Source organism: Oncorhynchus gorbuscha, linkage group LG02, assembly GCF_021184085.1.
Source record: "Oncorhynchus gorbuscha isolate QuinsamMale2020 ecotype Even-year linkage group LG02, OgorEven_v1.0, whole genome shotgun sequence".
NCBI lineage: Eukaryota > Metazoa > Chordata > Actinopteri > Salmoniformes > Salmonidae > Oncorhynchus > Oncorhynchus gorbuscha.
Window position 1 is genome coordinate 23,618,543 of NC_060174.1, and position 16,899 is coordinate 23,635,441.

General features: G+C 42.2%; 1 protein-coding gene across 1 annotated transcript in view; it reads right to left on the reverse strand.

Annotated features, from left to right (window-relative positions):
• LOC123999421 (low-density lipoprotein receptor-related protein 5-like) overlaps window positions 1-16,899 on the reverse strand; it is an 80,312-nt gene that overhangs the window by 34,946 nt on the left and 28,467 nt on the right. Inside the window, exons 7-8 of the mRNA XM_046305208.1 lie at window positions 14,084-14,480; window positions 12,185-12,356 (exon numbers count right to left, since the gene is read on the reverse strand). Coding sequence (XP_046161164.1) covers window positions 12,185-12,356; window positions 14,084-14,480 — 569 coding nt within the window. The remainder of the gene's footprint in view (window positions 1-12,184; window positions 12,357-14,083; window positions 14,481-16,899) is intronic.

The window sequence follows — 16,899 nt, forward strand, 5'->3', positions numbered from 1 at the left end:
ACTCCTGCTGATCCAGGAGGCATGAGTAAATACATAACTTGGGTAAGAAGAGCTTTGGGGCTCATTTAGGCTGTTCATTCAGAATCATTACAGCGAAGAGTACTGTCAACAGTGTACAGAACCAGTATACAAAACATTATTTAGCCTATATTTACAATGTCAGTCAATCGTTGAGCCCACCTGCACACACACATAACTTAGGCAAAAGTGATGGGGAAATCAACCCTCCAAGCACCACATAAAAGGAATATGTAGACTTAATGTTAATGTAGCTAGGAACTATCAGAGTTAATTCCTTTCTTCTCAACTGGGTTTTCAAAGAACGGTCTAAACAGGCTGGATGTCTCAGCAACTTCTTTAAATGCCACTCAGGCCTATTTGCCTGTAAATTCCAACACAATGTGGTATTTAGGATACATATGGGCTGCATTGTGAACAGACAAGTCGCAACTGCCGGCAACTCCTCATCACAACACTGCTATGGAACGAGGGGTAGCCACGGCAAAATCATGTTAAGCCACAAACATAGCCAGAACAGGAGCAGAGGAACCCCCCCCCCACGCCTGCTGACAGATGTGGAATAATGAATAATGCACATCCCTACGGAAATGAGACAGACGGCACGGAGCTGGGACTGCCTTTCTGGCTGAACACTATGAGAACAGGCAGGCTCATAGCTGGAGCTAAGTAGAAGAGCCAGACAGCACTCTGTACAGGTATTAACCTTTGAAGAAGCCGATCACGTCCTCCCATATAGCAGGGATGTAACGTCAAAAACAAAAACAGACGTTCTTGTTGATTCAAGAGCCTAGTCTCCAAACCATCTTTAGTTTTTATTTGTTATTTACAAAAGGTGCACCGCTATGAGCCATCAAGACGATGATGATGAGCATTTACCGGCGAGGTATCTTGGAAAATTGTGGCAAGACACCTGAAACAGGTAATAGCTAATAGTTCTCTTCCTGTACAAAATGTATTGGAAAACCTCCATTCATCTAGCCTAATTATGTCAGACACATTGGAGTTTAATAGGTTTAAGCCAGCTCTTAACCATCAGTCTGGGCAGCCATCTTTAAAACACTAACTAACCTTGATGAATGCACTCAAAGAGCTGCACTTGCCACAAATGAGTCTTTCAGATACCTAGAGATGTGTTTTCTAAAACAGCCTTGTACATGATGTATGGCGAAGTGAGTGAGCAGATGGGCCGATGGGGGTGGAAAATATTACAAAAGTCAGGTGTCTTTTATTCTCCTCAAACATTGCATCCTTCCTCAGAGCTTGGCACATTAATGTTTTAAGACCTCATTGTATAAGGCAAAAAACAGCAACAATCTGTTACCAGGCAATTAACTTCTTGGCTTATCGGACAAGGCGCTTTTTAAAGAAATCTGGGTTTTGACTGAAGTCTCCACAAAAACAAGTATAATTTATCAAGGCACTGTTAAATGGGAGCAGACCCTTTCAGGGAGAAAGGCCAGTCATTTATTTTTTGTGTAATTTAAAGCAAAGGGCAACGGAAGCCAAACTATTCGGTCCAGATGCGGTGACAAGTGAGCTATAACGTAGCAGTGCAAACAAAACAAGCCAACAAGGCTAGCACAACAAGCTGGTACAAAGAGGTCTTATTGGACACCTCTGAACATGAGGTACACATGCCATCACCCCCCTTCCCTCTTAATAAAAGCCACAGATTTCCATAGTAAGCCTTTGGATAGCCTGTAGGAAGAGGGGAGCATCCCAGCTGATGCTGGGCCAGACTTAATCCCTCAAAAGTCTTACTGAATGAAAACGCAGAATTGACTATGATGGGCAAAGGAATCCATAGGGGAATGGGAATTTATTAAGGAGTTTAAAAAAAAGAATTCCTAGAAGTTGGTGGTTTGAGTTTACTGACTGTGGGAGTGGTCGGACAGGCATAAGCAGAGTGAGTCTACCTGTTGATGAGCAGTTGAGACTGACCGATCAGAGGGCTATGTACGTGTTGAGTGCTCTATGGCTTACTCAGCTGCTGTCTTACCCACCGTCCTGAATGTGAAGAGGCTTGGACAGGCCACTTACACTGAGACTAAAGCTGTCATTAGCATGGCCAATGTTTTAGAGAGAGGCCCCTTGTTGGAAAATCCTCCACAAATTAAGTTTCACGGCTCAAGACACAACAATGTGGCGAGGCCACCTGAGCGACGCTTCGGAGGAACTTTAAAGAAAACATTATTGATGCTTTCAGATGAGAGGGGTTTCAGCCAGCATCCATCAGCACCAGGGCCTTCAGCTGGTCAGACTCAGCTCTCAGGCCCAAATAAAGACTTCCTTTCAGAGCAAGGCTTTTCATTGTGGTGGTGAAAAAGGCCTGGATGCCACTACTTTGACTGAAGCACAGAAAACAACTCAAGTAATCAAATGCACTCAATTACTCATTGTTGTTCGTGCACTTTCTCCACTTTAAAAAAAAGAAAAGAAATAGACCACTTCACATAATGATTTATTTGTCATAAAAACAGGCAATTTAGAATCTATTTTTGTCCATTTAATCGTAGTTATTTTTTGGGGGGGACTAACCAGGATCTCTAGGGGCACAGCTAGCACTGCGATGCAGTGCCTTAGACCACTGTGCCGCTCGGGAGGCCTTAATCTTAGTTATTTTAATGAGATTCATGGCTCAGCAGAGTGCCATAGAAGGAAAAGTGTTATTTTCACACATGGGTTCAAAGTTGCCTCTACTCTTTTCTCACCAGCACGTAGAGATGGGTATAGGCCTAGCTGTTGAGATCACAGGAGGTCTTTGAGGTTCAGACCACTTCTGAGAACTAACACCCAGTTCCTAGATATATTTTTCATTCCTCTCATATTTTACAGGAGGAAATTCCATCACCGCCCCCTGTTATTTCCCTCTAATGTACCATATGGAACCCCGCGGCACACACACGGCAATGAAGGGTGACTAAATGCTCCACCGAAGGAGAATCTGCATAATTGTACAACAAAGCAGGAGTTTCTGTATAGAGGACTAGCGCATCAGTCAAATGAGTTATCCTCAGGATCTCACCAGTGATGGGGTGAAAGAGGGGGTGTGCGGCAACATCAGAGGCTTTCACCGGGAGGTGGGGGTGGCGCGGCTGCAGAGGGAGTCAGATTCCTCAAAAAGAGGCAAAAACACAAAGAGAGACAAATAAAAGACCACAATTCCCTTACTGTTTAAGGAAAGACCTGCTAATCAGAGTGCCAATAATTTAGCCTTCTTTCAGACATGCGAGTCCCAAGATGAAAGGGGATGTTCTTGGACCGTATTCAAAACCAGGCTTTCAGCAGCACGTTTAAAAGAAAAGGAGGCAGTGGACTCTAGGCCAATCACCATTTCAAACTCCATTGTATCTCGGGAAAAGGAATAGGCCTACTTGGTAGCAAAGAAAAGTTCTGTTGACCCAAAATGTGTGGACCCAAAATTGACCCCTGCGGAACACCTTTCGTAATATCCAGGAAACCTAATTTAACACCATAAGTAGATACACATTGAGTTCTATCTGTCAAGTAATTTTTAAACCAGTTACATGCAGCGTGGTCTAAGCGAATTGAGGAAAGCCTCTGAATTAGCAGTGAGTGATCAACATTATCGGAAGCCTTTGACAGGTCAATGAAGAGGGCGGCACAATGTTGCCTTTTATCCATGCAGGTAACCACATCATTTATAACTAGGGATGCAGCAGAGAGTACTATGACCTGGTCTAAAACCCAACTGTTGTACATTTAGAATACATTTCAAAGATAAGAAAGATCTTAACTGAGAATTAATAAAGGATTCTAATATTTTAGCTAGGCAAGAAAGTTTAGAAATAGGGTGATAATTATTTAGTTCACAAGGGTCACCACTTTTTAGAAGGGGAGTACATGGGCTGCCTTCCAAACCTTGGGATAGTACCAGATAAAATAATCAAGTTAAAAATATGGGTTAATGATTCAGCAATCAGGGGGGCAGAGAGCTGCAGCACTACTACATACACATCAACAGTGTAATATCTGGATGAAGTTTGCTAATACAAAAGGAGCATACAGTAGGATTACATGGTATGCATACATTGTATGATGTTTACTGATATGCAATGTATTTGTAAAGAATATGAATTCATATTTGACCAAGTGACAACCTGATTCTAAGGGCACCGGCTCAACACAACAATGTGCAAGAAGTTGGCATACTGTGTTGGTAGTGGCCTATTTCTAATAGTATTGTTAGCGTTACACATTCTAGCTACTGTCCATTACTGATACATACAGGCAAGAGTTGCTTTCCTTAGCTCACTACAAAACGATTTAGGGCCAACTGTTATATTGCTCATCTAATAACCAGCTAGTGGGGATACTTGTAAACATTACAGCTAGGTCATTCCAGTTGTTGTTTAGTAAGCTAACTACATTGAGTACAGTAGTTAGTAGCTACCTAACCATTGCTCTTCAGATAATGAAAAACAGTAGAATGGTAGCTAGCTAGCATAGTGACAGATATTCCTATGATTGAAACAACATTGGAAACAATTATCTACAGTTGCTAATAGTTACCGGTAGCTACCTGGCTAGCTTTTTTACTAGTGCAGGGAATAGGTTTGCTAGCCTCTAGTAAGGCTGTAATCGTATTACCGCCACACTAGCAGTCACTAGTCATGAAGGCAGTCAAATTCCACGTGACCGTTTAGTTATGGTAATTAGCCTTCTCAAAGTTGTGATGCTGCTGATGGTTGTTAGTAGTCTACCAAACTTGCCAACTGCCTGGTACACAGCACTATATTGTCCCTCTAATCACTCTGACATCAATGTAAATGTAATAGAAAATCTAATCAAACACTTCATGAGAGCAGCAACATTTCTATAGGCTTTGCAATTGTGCGATGAAACAGAGTGATGGCCTCTATTAAAAAGAGGAGGATCCCATCAGCTTTATATAGGCTAGGCCTACTATATTTATTTCTCAACTTTCCTAATATTAGGCATATTGCTTATCTTTACCACAGGAGTATAACCTACCTGGCTGACATGTTTCGAGACAGGTGCCTGATAATGGTCCATTCTAAATCAAAACCAATTTCACACAGTATTTAGTATATGTAAAGACAAGATTAAATAAAGAATAGTCTCATGGGTGACAATATTAGCCTATCACTTTTGAATTATATACCATCACTTGTGAGGCAAGAAACATTGCCGCCTTATTTTTTACGACTTTTTCAAATCATAGTCGCACACCTCATGTAGCCTAGGCCTTATCTTTTGATAAGGTTTGTATCACAACTAAATAGTGGCCAAATACCATCTTAAAATTACGCATATTAATCCACTTTACAAGGGGTGTAGAGCCTAACTGGCATAAATAAGAAGCGCGTGAGTTTCAAGTTTGGGGAAGAAAATGTTCACCATATAATGCACCTTTTATAAAAGCATGCACAATCGCATTGGCAGCAAACTTTTGATAAGTGTTTTCCCATTAACGGAACATTCAAGCTTGTAGCCTACGGCCATGCCATGATCTGTTTCACTTGTCCTTGTGATTGTCTCCACCCCCTCCAGGTGTCACTTATTTTCTCCAGTGTATTTATCCGTGTTTCCTGTCTCTCTGTGCCAGTTCGTCTTGTATGTTTCCAAGTCAACCAGCGGTTTTCACGGTCTCCTGCTTTTTGCATTCTCCTTTTCCTAGTCCTCCCGGTTTTGACCCTTGCCTGTTTCTGGACTTTGTACCCACCTGCCTGACCATTCTGCCTGCCTGCCACTCTGTACCTCCTGGACTCTGATCTGGTTTTGACCTTTTGCCTGTCCACGACCATTCTCTTGCCCATCTATTTGGATTCATAAACATTGTAAGACTCCAACCATCTGCCTCCTGTGTCTGCATTTGGGTCTCACCTTGTGCCTTGATAGCCTACTGCCGTTTGTGCATTGCTGCGCTTATAATATTAAGAAATAGCCTAATAGTTTATCAACATTTTAAGCTAAACGTTCTGATCTGTTGCGTCAGCCACATTGTGTAAAAAAGGTTTGTTGACGCTAGTGGTTGTATTCATTTGGGAACTACCACATCCCACAACTGTCCCAGACTTATCTTTGGAATATTTACTTCTCACACAGAATAGGTCATCTTTTCTACTATGGGGGATAGTAGATTGATATAGGCTCGTGCTTTTACTGTTCGGAGAAAATATCCTTTCTATTTTATTCAGCTTTGTTCAATTGTATTCTTCATACTATAAAATAATGCTATGTAATTCTAAGCAATTATTGTCTGCTAAATGAACTAGTGTAGCCCGCAGCCATATGGCATAACCAGATCAGGACTAACACAAGGACAACTCAGAGTATGTTATTCTGTTCTTTTGAAATATACATTTTCTTCATATCTGTCACATCTTCTCCTGCTTCTCACCTCCGGCGTGCAACATTGCCAGAATACTAATCACTGGTCCTGGGATTCCAGTGGATAGAATAAGCCGGCTCTCCTCGTCCTCGGGGTTGTCCCTCTGGTCGGCGTCGTCCTGCGGCTGGAGCGGCGCATCAGGGGTACTGTCACGTCTTCTGATCCTCCCCTCTGGCGTACGACGTTGCCAGAATACTAATCACCGGTCCTTGGATTCATCATTATATCATTATAGCCAGGAGATGCTAAATGTGTTTGTGAATTAACGGTCAATTCCCGCTTGACTGACAGTTATTTGCTTGACAATCACAGGCTGACGAAATTGTGACAGCCACAGCCCTTGCCTCTAGTTTCGTCGGTAAAACTCCAGTACATTCTAAACTCTATTCATCCTTGATCATTCAATTACGTTGCAGAAGATGGGTCCTTTAATAGTATTGTAACTTCACTTCAGAAAATGTATAAAGATGGACAAAGAAAAACAAATGATATTTACAAAATGTACTTAATTGAAAGTGTCTGACTTACTCTGGACTATTTACTCAACAAGCAAGCAATGGAAAATGCCGACTGAAACATGCCTCTTCCAGCATACTCTGAAAGGTTGCTACCTCTGGAGATGGAAATGGTGAATTGTAAGCCGTAATTATCTTTAAAAACTAGAGTAAAAGTGGTATTTAATACGAAACATCCCCTGAGAGACACTCTCAGCCATATCGGATGATGTAAATTGGGTCAGAGCCACACATGCCAGTGCATGAAAGCTATGCTATGTGTGAAGATGAAAAACATTTATTGAAGATCTAACCCCTCACACATGAAACATTTATAATGGAAATGTATTTGGACACAAAAGTAATTCACTTTGAAACAGAAAGGAAGAAAGAAATATATTCTCAGACAGGCTCCTTCAACAGCACAGAAAAATAGAAAAAGGGGGATGGAAAGAGAGGCTGGGAGGAGGGATAAAAAGCCTCCAGACCTCTATTTATAACCATTCAGCCAGTGAACTGCCACATTCCAAATGCCAGAAGGCACTTTTAAAAACTTTTCATTCAATGCCTAATGTTGTTTTCATCATAAAAAGAAAAAGGTTAAAAAGAATACAGTAAGAACTAAATTAACACTTCTTTAAGGAAAATATTGTCTTGGACAGCCATTACAAAAACACAAAGGGGAATTAAAAACAAGTGCTGCATTCTGTAAAAAAAAATGTAATGAGAAATTGCTGATGTCTGAGCTGCACGTGGATTCCCCCCATTAGCACTTCAAGCACTACTGTCCCTTTCAGCAGCTAAGTGGGTCTGTGGGAGAATGGCCCGGGCCTCCATTAGGTGAAGCTGAAAAACCCTTGTGAAAAGAGCAGAACAAGACACACTTGTCAGCTGCTGGGAGCCTCTGGAAGCAGGGCTGCCACCAAAGTGTGCATCTGGTTCAGGGGTGGGGGCTGCTGAGGAAGACTAAGGGCCAGCCCTGCCACCATTCTTTGCTGCCATTGTCAGGTCCAGTGCAGGGGTCACGGTAGAGCACATGGGCGAGGGGCTCCCCTTGTCAGTCAGCACATTGGTTAGGTGTGCTGTGTTGTGAGAGGAGAGGCAGTGCTGCCCAACCCCCTCCTCTCTGAAGCCCTCCACCACTAGTCCTGCTCGGTTTCTGTTTCTCCATCTGCTCTACACAGACGGAGAGGGTCAAGCAGGGGGGCTCTGGGCTGCAGGGTCCAGACTACAGACAAAATAAACAACTCTTCACCAGACAGAAAGTTAAGGAATGTAAGACTTCTGGCAACACTAGTGTGTGATGCTTATAGAAATGTGGCACTTAAATTAAACAGGTTAATACTTCAATTTTAAGTAACTGTCCAGTGAAAATTTCACTTTTAAAAGTTTGCATTCTGTTAACTTATGCCCAAATAATGTAGTGGACTCTATGAGCCCTATTCTCATATTTTTGACCAAAGCATAAAGTGGGAGAAATAAAAGACCGAACTCAAACAGACAGTTTAAAAAATGTGTTTTCACATATAGTGCTCTTTAAAATAACATATCTCAGTCCACTTTAAAGTGAACTCTGGGGTAAAAAAAAAAGCTAAATAACATTTAGTAAAAAAACGATACTATTAACATGTAAATATTAGAATAATAATGTCAGAAGAATAGCTGCAGATTAATTAATGCTGTTATTGAAAATTGTACATCCAATGTAGTCTACTGCCCCTTTAAGAGCTAGAATACATTTTCTACCCTGTGTTGTGATCTCACCAAATACTGTATGTTTGTGTTTTCACACTATTCAAACCCCACAATCGACTAAACAGTATATGAAGCCCTCTTAGCCTATAGATCACACATTGCAAACAAATCATCTGAACTAAAAAACACCACACATACAGTTGAAGTAAGAAGTTTACATACACTACCTGACCTCAATCCCATAGAAAATGTGTGGGTAGAACTGAAAAAGCGTGTGTGAGCAAGGAGGCCTAAAAACCTGACTCAGTTACACCAACTTTGTCAGGAGGAATGGGCCAAAATTCACCCAACTTATTGTGGGAAGCTTGTGGAAGGCTACCCGAAACGTTTGACTCAAGTTAAACAATTTAAAGGCAATGCTACCAAATACTAATTTAGTGTATGTAGACTTCTGATCCACTGGGAATGTGATGAAAGAAATAAAAGCTGAAATAAATCATCTCTACTATTATTCTGACATTTCACATTTTTTAAATAAAAAGTGGTGATCCTAACTGACCTAAGACAGGGACTTTTTACTAGGATTAAATGTCAGAAATTGTGAAAAACTGAGTTTAAATGTATTTGGCTAAGGTGTATGTAAACGTCCGACTTCAACTGTATTTTGGCATTTCTGTGCATCCTTGACAATCGCTAATCAATAGGCCTATCCAGAAACAGCACACATTTTTCCCAATGGGAGAAGGTTTATGGCAGGGGAAACGGTGTTGCAGTAGTCTAGTTTGTGGTGCGGGAATAATGACAAGCAAACCCGGGGAGCTTTGTGTTCACATTGCCCTAAAAAAGGTGGTCTCAGTTTGGTTCGCTTTGGGGGACTCTTTTGAATTGAGCAAAATTCAGTGAACCACCTTCACGAAAATTGTCTGGAAGGGACAAAGTGTGAAAACAAAAATACCTATTTTTGAGTTTCAATTGACGACACTATAACTGACCCAGAAAAAAACTATAACTAAACAAATGGTATTTTTCATTTCGTTGACTAAAACCAGACTAAATTATCTCTGTGACTAAAATCTGACTACTAAGTGGACTGGACAATGCTTTTTGGAGAGATTGAGAGCTTTTCAGCGATGACTTCAATTGATATGCGCATAACACATTATACAAATCGCGAAGGCGACTCTTGCTTCCCCATAGCTAACCAGTCACCACCAACCAGCCTTATAGTTTTGCTACCCTTGCCTGGTTAAGAAACAAGCTGCTTTACAAAATTAAAAACAGCCCAGCTATGTTTTTCTCCCCCCTTGAATATAGAAAAGTAGTCTGTACTTGAATTTGTACCCTCCCTCCCACTTTCCCCACTTCATAGCCAGGTTCCATAGCCACGACGCCCTCTTTTCCCCAGAAAAAACTGCTTGATTCTAGCCAATATATTCAAAAGATGTGACCCCAATACCGGCACAACGGTTTGCTTTTCTTCCTATCGTGCATTGGTGGGATGCATTTTACCATCATAAATCAAGTCCAAGTTTATTGGTAACATAAACAGGTTTTGTCACGTTCTGACCTTAGTTCTTTTGTTATGTCTTTGTTTTAGTATGGTCAGGGCGTGAGTTGGGTGGGTTGTCTATGTTAGTTTTTCTATGATTTGCTATTTCTGTGTTTGGCCTGGTATGGTTCTCAATCAGAGGCAGCTGTCAATCCTTGTCCCTGATTGAGAACCATATTTAGGGAGCCTGTTTTCTATTGTGTTTCGTGGGTGATTGTTTTCTGTTGTGTGTCTGCACCAGCCAGTACTGTTTTCGGTCGTTTCTCTTTGGTATTTTTTGTTATTTCCGTGTTCATTTTAATAAATATGGACACATACCACACTGCACCTTGGTCCTCACCTTCTTCCACCAACAACGGCCGTTACAGATTTGCAGATATTATCACAGGTGCAGCAAAATGCTTGTGTTTGTAGCTGCAACCGTGCAGTAATACCTTGCAATAATACTTTAAAAAAAAACACATGTAATCCAGAAATTATATTTTTTATATATGAGGAGTGCCTGGATACAGCCCTTAGCCGTGGTATATAGGCCATATACCACAAACCCCTGAGGTGCCTGATTGCTATTATAAACTGATTACCGACGTGGTATTGTTTTGCTATTGCGATGGCATCGAGTATCATTATACTAAACCTGGTACCGAAGTCAATATATTCTGGTATCGTGCCATGTGGACAAGTCTATGGCCTCTCAGTGAGCTCAATATCTCAGCGGGAGCTCCCTAATCCCTGCTCATTCATCTCAGCCTGCACGTCTGACCCCCTTAATGAAAATCAACAGCTTCAGAGCATTTTAGCTAGGTAGGTCAAAATGAGGTACAGTTCAACCAAGAGTTTGAGTGAATCTGTAAATGGAATGTCTTCTCCCTAGCCACCCCTTTCCCCTGCTGCCCTTCCAACTCTGGAGCTAGGGGCAGTTCATGCTTTCAGATACTGTGAACAATGCCCCTGCAGGGTGCTAGGCGACTGAGGCGAGCTAGGAAAACTATTCCCTGGGTTAACTTCCAAAGACTGATGGGGTCAGTCAAACATACTGCTCCTAAACAAGCAGAAACTAAAGGGAGTTCAATAGCCACTGGTAAAAGCATAGTTATGATGAGGGGAATATTCAACCAACAGGAGAGACACACACACACACACACACACACACACACACACACACACACACACACACACACACACACACACACACACACACACACACACACACACACACACACACACACACACACACACACACACACACACACACACACACACACACACAGAAGGAAAAGGAAAACAAACGTATTTCCATCAAGTCCTGTGTTAAACCTCATCTGGGAGGAGGCTCCGGCTCTTCCTGTATTTACATATTATATGGAGCGTGTGACTGGAGAAAAATGGCCACCATGGTAGTCAACACCCAGGGATCTGTGCATGCAGGTAGACGATAAATCATACAATACAGTCAGAAACCTTGAAGACACACACAGCTATTCCTCTAAAGATATGATCACCCACCGCGCTCTCACATAGGAGGGGCCTAGATCAGTTTCTATCCTCTTCAAATAATTCTGTCCTTCACATGGCTCCCCAAAAATAACAATATTGGGCAATATCAGTGTTTCAAAAAAGTAGGCTTTAAACAGAGGCAGTCAGGAAAGATGTACAGTATAAAGTCCTAGCCGTAAGAATACAAAAAACGATAAAACTGCAGTGCATGTCTGACAGGAAATCTAGTGTTGCCTCTCCCGGTATTACATAAGAGCTCTCTCTCTCTGACATTCCTCTGTCGCTCACATGGGATCAATGGTCAGATAAATATCAGGCCACGGCTGCCTCACCTCATCTAAGAATGTGCTCCTGAAGCACTTCTCAACCTCCACAGGCAACACAAACACACCAGACAACCTCAAATGAGGAGAATGAATGAGAGAACAACAAGTCCTAGGGAGATCTAAACTCAACTGCTTCCACAATCAACAGCATCAAACCATGATGGTAATAGTATAGTTGCACCATACACAACTATTTGATGCATAAGAAACACTTTTTTTTACTTACTTCAATTTTGTCCGTCTTGGCATCGCCCCAGTATAGTTTTCCTGCTTCATAGTCGATGGCTAAACCGTTGGGCCAACCCAGCGAGGTATTGAGCAGCACGAGACGGTCCATTCCATCCAGGTTAGCACGCTCTATTTTAGGCTTCTCCCCCCAGTCTGTCCAGTACATGTAACTGTGGAGAGAGTCCAGCACAGAATTAAAACCAAACAAAAATGCTTTAAGTGAGAATGGAACAAAAAAAAAACAGGTTTGGGTTAGTACATACGGAAAATCCATTTGAATATAAATGGATCTAAAATGGATTTACTATTTTTTTTCTTCTCAGCAACCTACACACAATAACCCATAATAACAAAGTGAAGACAGGTTTTTAGACATTTTGAAAAAACAGAAATACCATATTTACATAAGTATTCAGAACCTTTGATATGAGACTTGAAATTGAGCTCAAGTGCATCCAGTTTCCATTGATCATCCTTGAGATGTTTCTACAACTTGATCGGAGTCCACCTGTGGTAAATTCATTTGATTGGCACACACCTGTCTATATAAGATCCCACAGTTGACAGTGCATATCAGAGCAAAAATCAAGCCATGAGGTCGAAGGAATTGTCCGTAGAGCTCCGAGACAGGATTGTGTCGAAGCACAGATCTGGGGAAGGGTACCAAAAACATTCTGGAAGAATGGAAGAAGTTTGGAACCATCAAGTCTCTTACTAGAGCTGGCCTCCCATCCAAACTGAGCAGTTTGGGGAGAAGGTCCTTGGTCAGGGAGATGACCAAGAACCCGATGGTCACTCAAACAGAGCGCCAGAGTTCCTCTGTGGAAATGGGAGAACCTTCCAGAAGGACAACCATCTTTGCAGCACTCCACCAAATCAGGCCTTTATGGTAGAGTGCCCAGACAGAAGCCATTCCTCAGTAAAAGGCACGACACCCCCGCTTGGAGTTTGCCAAAAATAATCTTAGACCATGAGAAATTAGATTCTCTGGTCTGATTAAACCAATATTGAACTCTTTGGTCTGAATGCCAAGCGTCACGCCTGGAGGAAACCTGGCACCATCCCTATGTTGAAGCATGGTGTTTGCAGCATCAAGCTGTGGGGATGTTTTTCAGCGGCAGGGAATGAGAGATTAGTCAGGGTCGAGGCAAAGATGAACAGTGCTAAGTACAGAGAGATCATTGATGAAAACCTGCTCCAGAGCACTTAGGACCTCAGACTGGTTAGAAGAGTCACCTTCCAACAGGACAACAACCATAAGCACACAGCCAAGACAACACAGCAGTGGCTTTGAGACAAGACTCTGAATGTCCTTGAATGGGACGGCCAGAGCCCGGAGTTGAACCCGATCGAACATCTCTGGAGAGACTTGAAATAGCTGTGTAGCAACACTCCCCATCCAGGATCTGCAGAGAAGAATGGAAGAAACTCCCCAAATACATGTGTGCCAAGCTTGTAGCGTCATACCCAAGAAGACTCGAGGCTGTAACCCCTGCCAAAGGTGATTCAACAAAGTACAGAGTAAAGGGTTTGATTACTCAATTACATTTTTATTAAATAATAAATTAGTTTGACACCGTTTGTAAGCTTTTAAATGATATCAAACTCAACCGTTAATCTTTTCCAGTAAAGCAGACATGGTTGTCTCATGGTATGGTGGGTCAACTTTGAGCACCTTTATCTCCTGAATGTTTTGGCATTCAGGTCTAAAGTCACTTTTCTGATCACTTCTTCAATGGGCACATATGTATGGAAGGTTTTGTTGGAATCAAAAGGAATGCTGTAAAAATGTTACTGAGTTCAAATACATTAATTCAAATGTTTTGCTGAAATTAGTTAAATTGATTACCGTGATGAAGTAAGAAAAAAGCCACAAATCTACAATGGACACACATACCCATTGACAGGGTCCAGCACAATGGCCCTTGGTTCATCCAGGTTCTCTGAGATTAGAATGCGGCGCGAGGTTCCGTTCAGCCTTGTAACCTCAATACGGTCAGTACCCGTATCCGTCCAGTAAAGGTTCCGGGCCACCCAATCCACCGCAATGCCATCTGGGTGGTTGATCTCCGTGGTGACCAGGGTCTGGGCATCGGTGCCGTCAATGCGGGAGCGGCGGATGGCTTTAACCTCGTCGTCTGTCCAGTACACATATCCATCCACAGGGTCATAGTCGATGGCGATGGCATGGCGGATGTCGTCCACTTGCAGAACGATGTCAGTGAAATCTGGGAGGTCCAGAGAAATCCTCCTCAGGTCAGTCCGCCTGGCCAGCAGTAGAACCTGCTCCGCACCTAGGGTAGAGAAGTGTATATAATTGGGAATGAGTGGGGAGAGAGCATAACATTCAACTAGCATGTGAAATAACAGCTTATTGGGGATTTATCTGAGGTTCTACATAGCCTTACCTGACAAGCATAAATGAATATGTTTTAGTAATGAACATTTCAGGGGGCAATTTATAGTGTAACTTTAAAATCTTGATTTTATTTGTTTAGCTTATGAAAATAAAAAATGCTTTCACTTTTTCATTTTAAAAAAGTGAGAAGAGGCTTTAGACAAGATTTTGAAACAAAGCCAAAAGACCAGATCTAAATATCCATTTCAAATGTCTTTAAGTTTAGCCTTTATCTAAAAGTGTATAAAGATGTTTTCCTTAGGGGAATCGCAGAATAGCTGAAATAGCAGCTGCATTTGGTCACTGGGGCCACACTCTGCAGAGGCAATTAGGTCCAATTTTTCCTTGCCTAAGCTCCTGTTTTAGCCATTTATGCTCCAGTACCCTTAAAACCAGCTGCAGACTACTGACACCCAATCAGAAGGGTCATCCATCAGGGGTGACACCAATCAGTAATGACAGTGAAAAAATAGCCCTTCGTTTTCCATCAAGAAGAGAACAACGCCACGTCTTTGATATAAATTCGCTCCTCGGTCTGCTTCACATTTGACAAAGTGACAAGATGTCCCCTAAATCCACAACAAATGCCCCCCATTTAGCCACCCAAGTTAAACAAATGAGGAGCGTGTATGCGTGCTTAAAAAAAAAAAAACTTTACACAGCCCCTCACCCCCCCACACACACACTGCTTTCCTCCTAATCAGACCTGATACAATGTTGTATTGTCTTACATTCCGTTTAGCTGTCAACACTGCTGGGGGTCTGTTTAATCCTGTAGTCACTGAATACATATAAGTTCTATCAGGCTGGGATAACTAACCCTCCGCTACCCTAACACACACACACACAGGCCCTCTCTATGTTTTACTTGTGCCTCTGGAATGAAGGCTAAAAGAATAAGACTCATTGTTTCCTGGCCTGGGAATAAACCGCCTCAATTTGGAAGAGTTATAAATTCAAATAGAGAGGCTCCGCTGCATCCCTGGCCTGGGAGAGGAGAGTCCTTTTGGGCTAATGAATGGGCTGTCGTTAACAGGACTGGTGCACATAGACAATAGTGTTTTCTGTCCCCTGCAGAGAGGGATGGGAACCAGGACTATGACAGCCTGAACCTGGGTTTCAGATTTAGGACTACCTAGGACTATCCATTTTTCATTTTCCATTTGTTTTATCTTGTTGTGCTTTTGGTTCGCCTGAATAAAAGGCTCCGTGTGCTACCAAATACCTGCTCTCCTGCGCCTGACTTCCTTGCAGCCACTTACGCACACCTGACAAGTAAACGCGGGTAAAACAGCCTCCAATCAGGGCTGTCACTCCACAAACAAGGGTTGACCAAGAAAACCACAACAACTCACGAGGAGGGTTGTGGGTGGGGCCTCTCCTTAAGGCATCTGCGTGCTTCGGTTTAGCTGGTTCGGTTCAATCCAAACTAGTGTGCTCGCATACACCCATTGCTTGAAAAACAAGAAATAAGAGGCGGCGATCCTAGTAGCCGTGGACATTAATGCAGGGAAACTTAAATCCGTTTTACCAAATTTCTATCAGCATGTTAAATGTGCAACCAGAGGGGAAGAAAACGCCGGACCACCTTTAATCCACACAGAGATGCACACAAAGCTCTCCCTCCCATTTGGCAAATTTGACCATAATTCTATCTTCCTGATTCCTGCTGACAAGAAAAAAATTAAAGCAGGAAGCACCAGTGACGAGATCAATAAAAAGTGGTCTGATGAAGCAGATGCTACGCTACAGGACTGTTTTGCTAACACAGACTGGAATATGATCCGGGATTCCTCCGATGGCATTGAGGAGTACGCCACATCAGTCATTGGCTTCATCAATAAGGGCATCGATGAAGTTGTCCCCACAGTGACCGTACGTACAGTTGAAGTCGGAAGTTTACATACACTTAGGTTGGAGTCATTAAAACTCATTTTTCAACCACTCAACACATTTCTTGTTAACAAACTATAGTTTTGGCAAGTCAGTTAGGACATCAACTTTGTGCTTGACATAAGTACTTTTTCCAACAATTGTTTACAGACAGATTATTTCACTTATTTACTGTATCACAATTCCAGTGGGTCAGAAGTTCACATATACTAAGTTGATTGTGCCTTTAAACAGCTAGGAAAATTCCAGAAAATGATGTCATGGCTTTAGAAGCTTCTGAGTCAATTGTAGGTGTACCTGTGGATGTATTTCAAGGCCTACCTTCAAACACAGTCCCTCTTTGCTTGACATCATGGAAAAATCAAAAGAAATCAGCCAAGACCTCAGAAAAAAAATTGTAGACCTCCACATGCCTGGTTCAT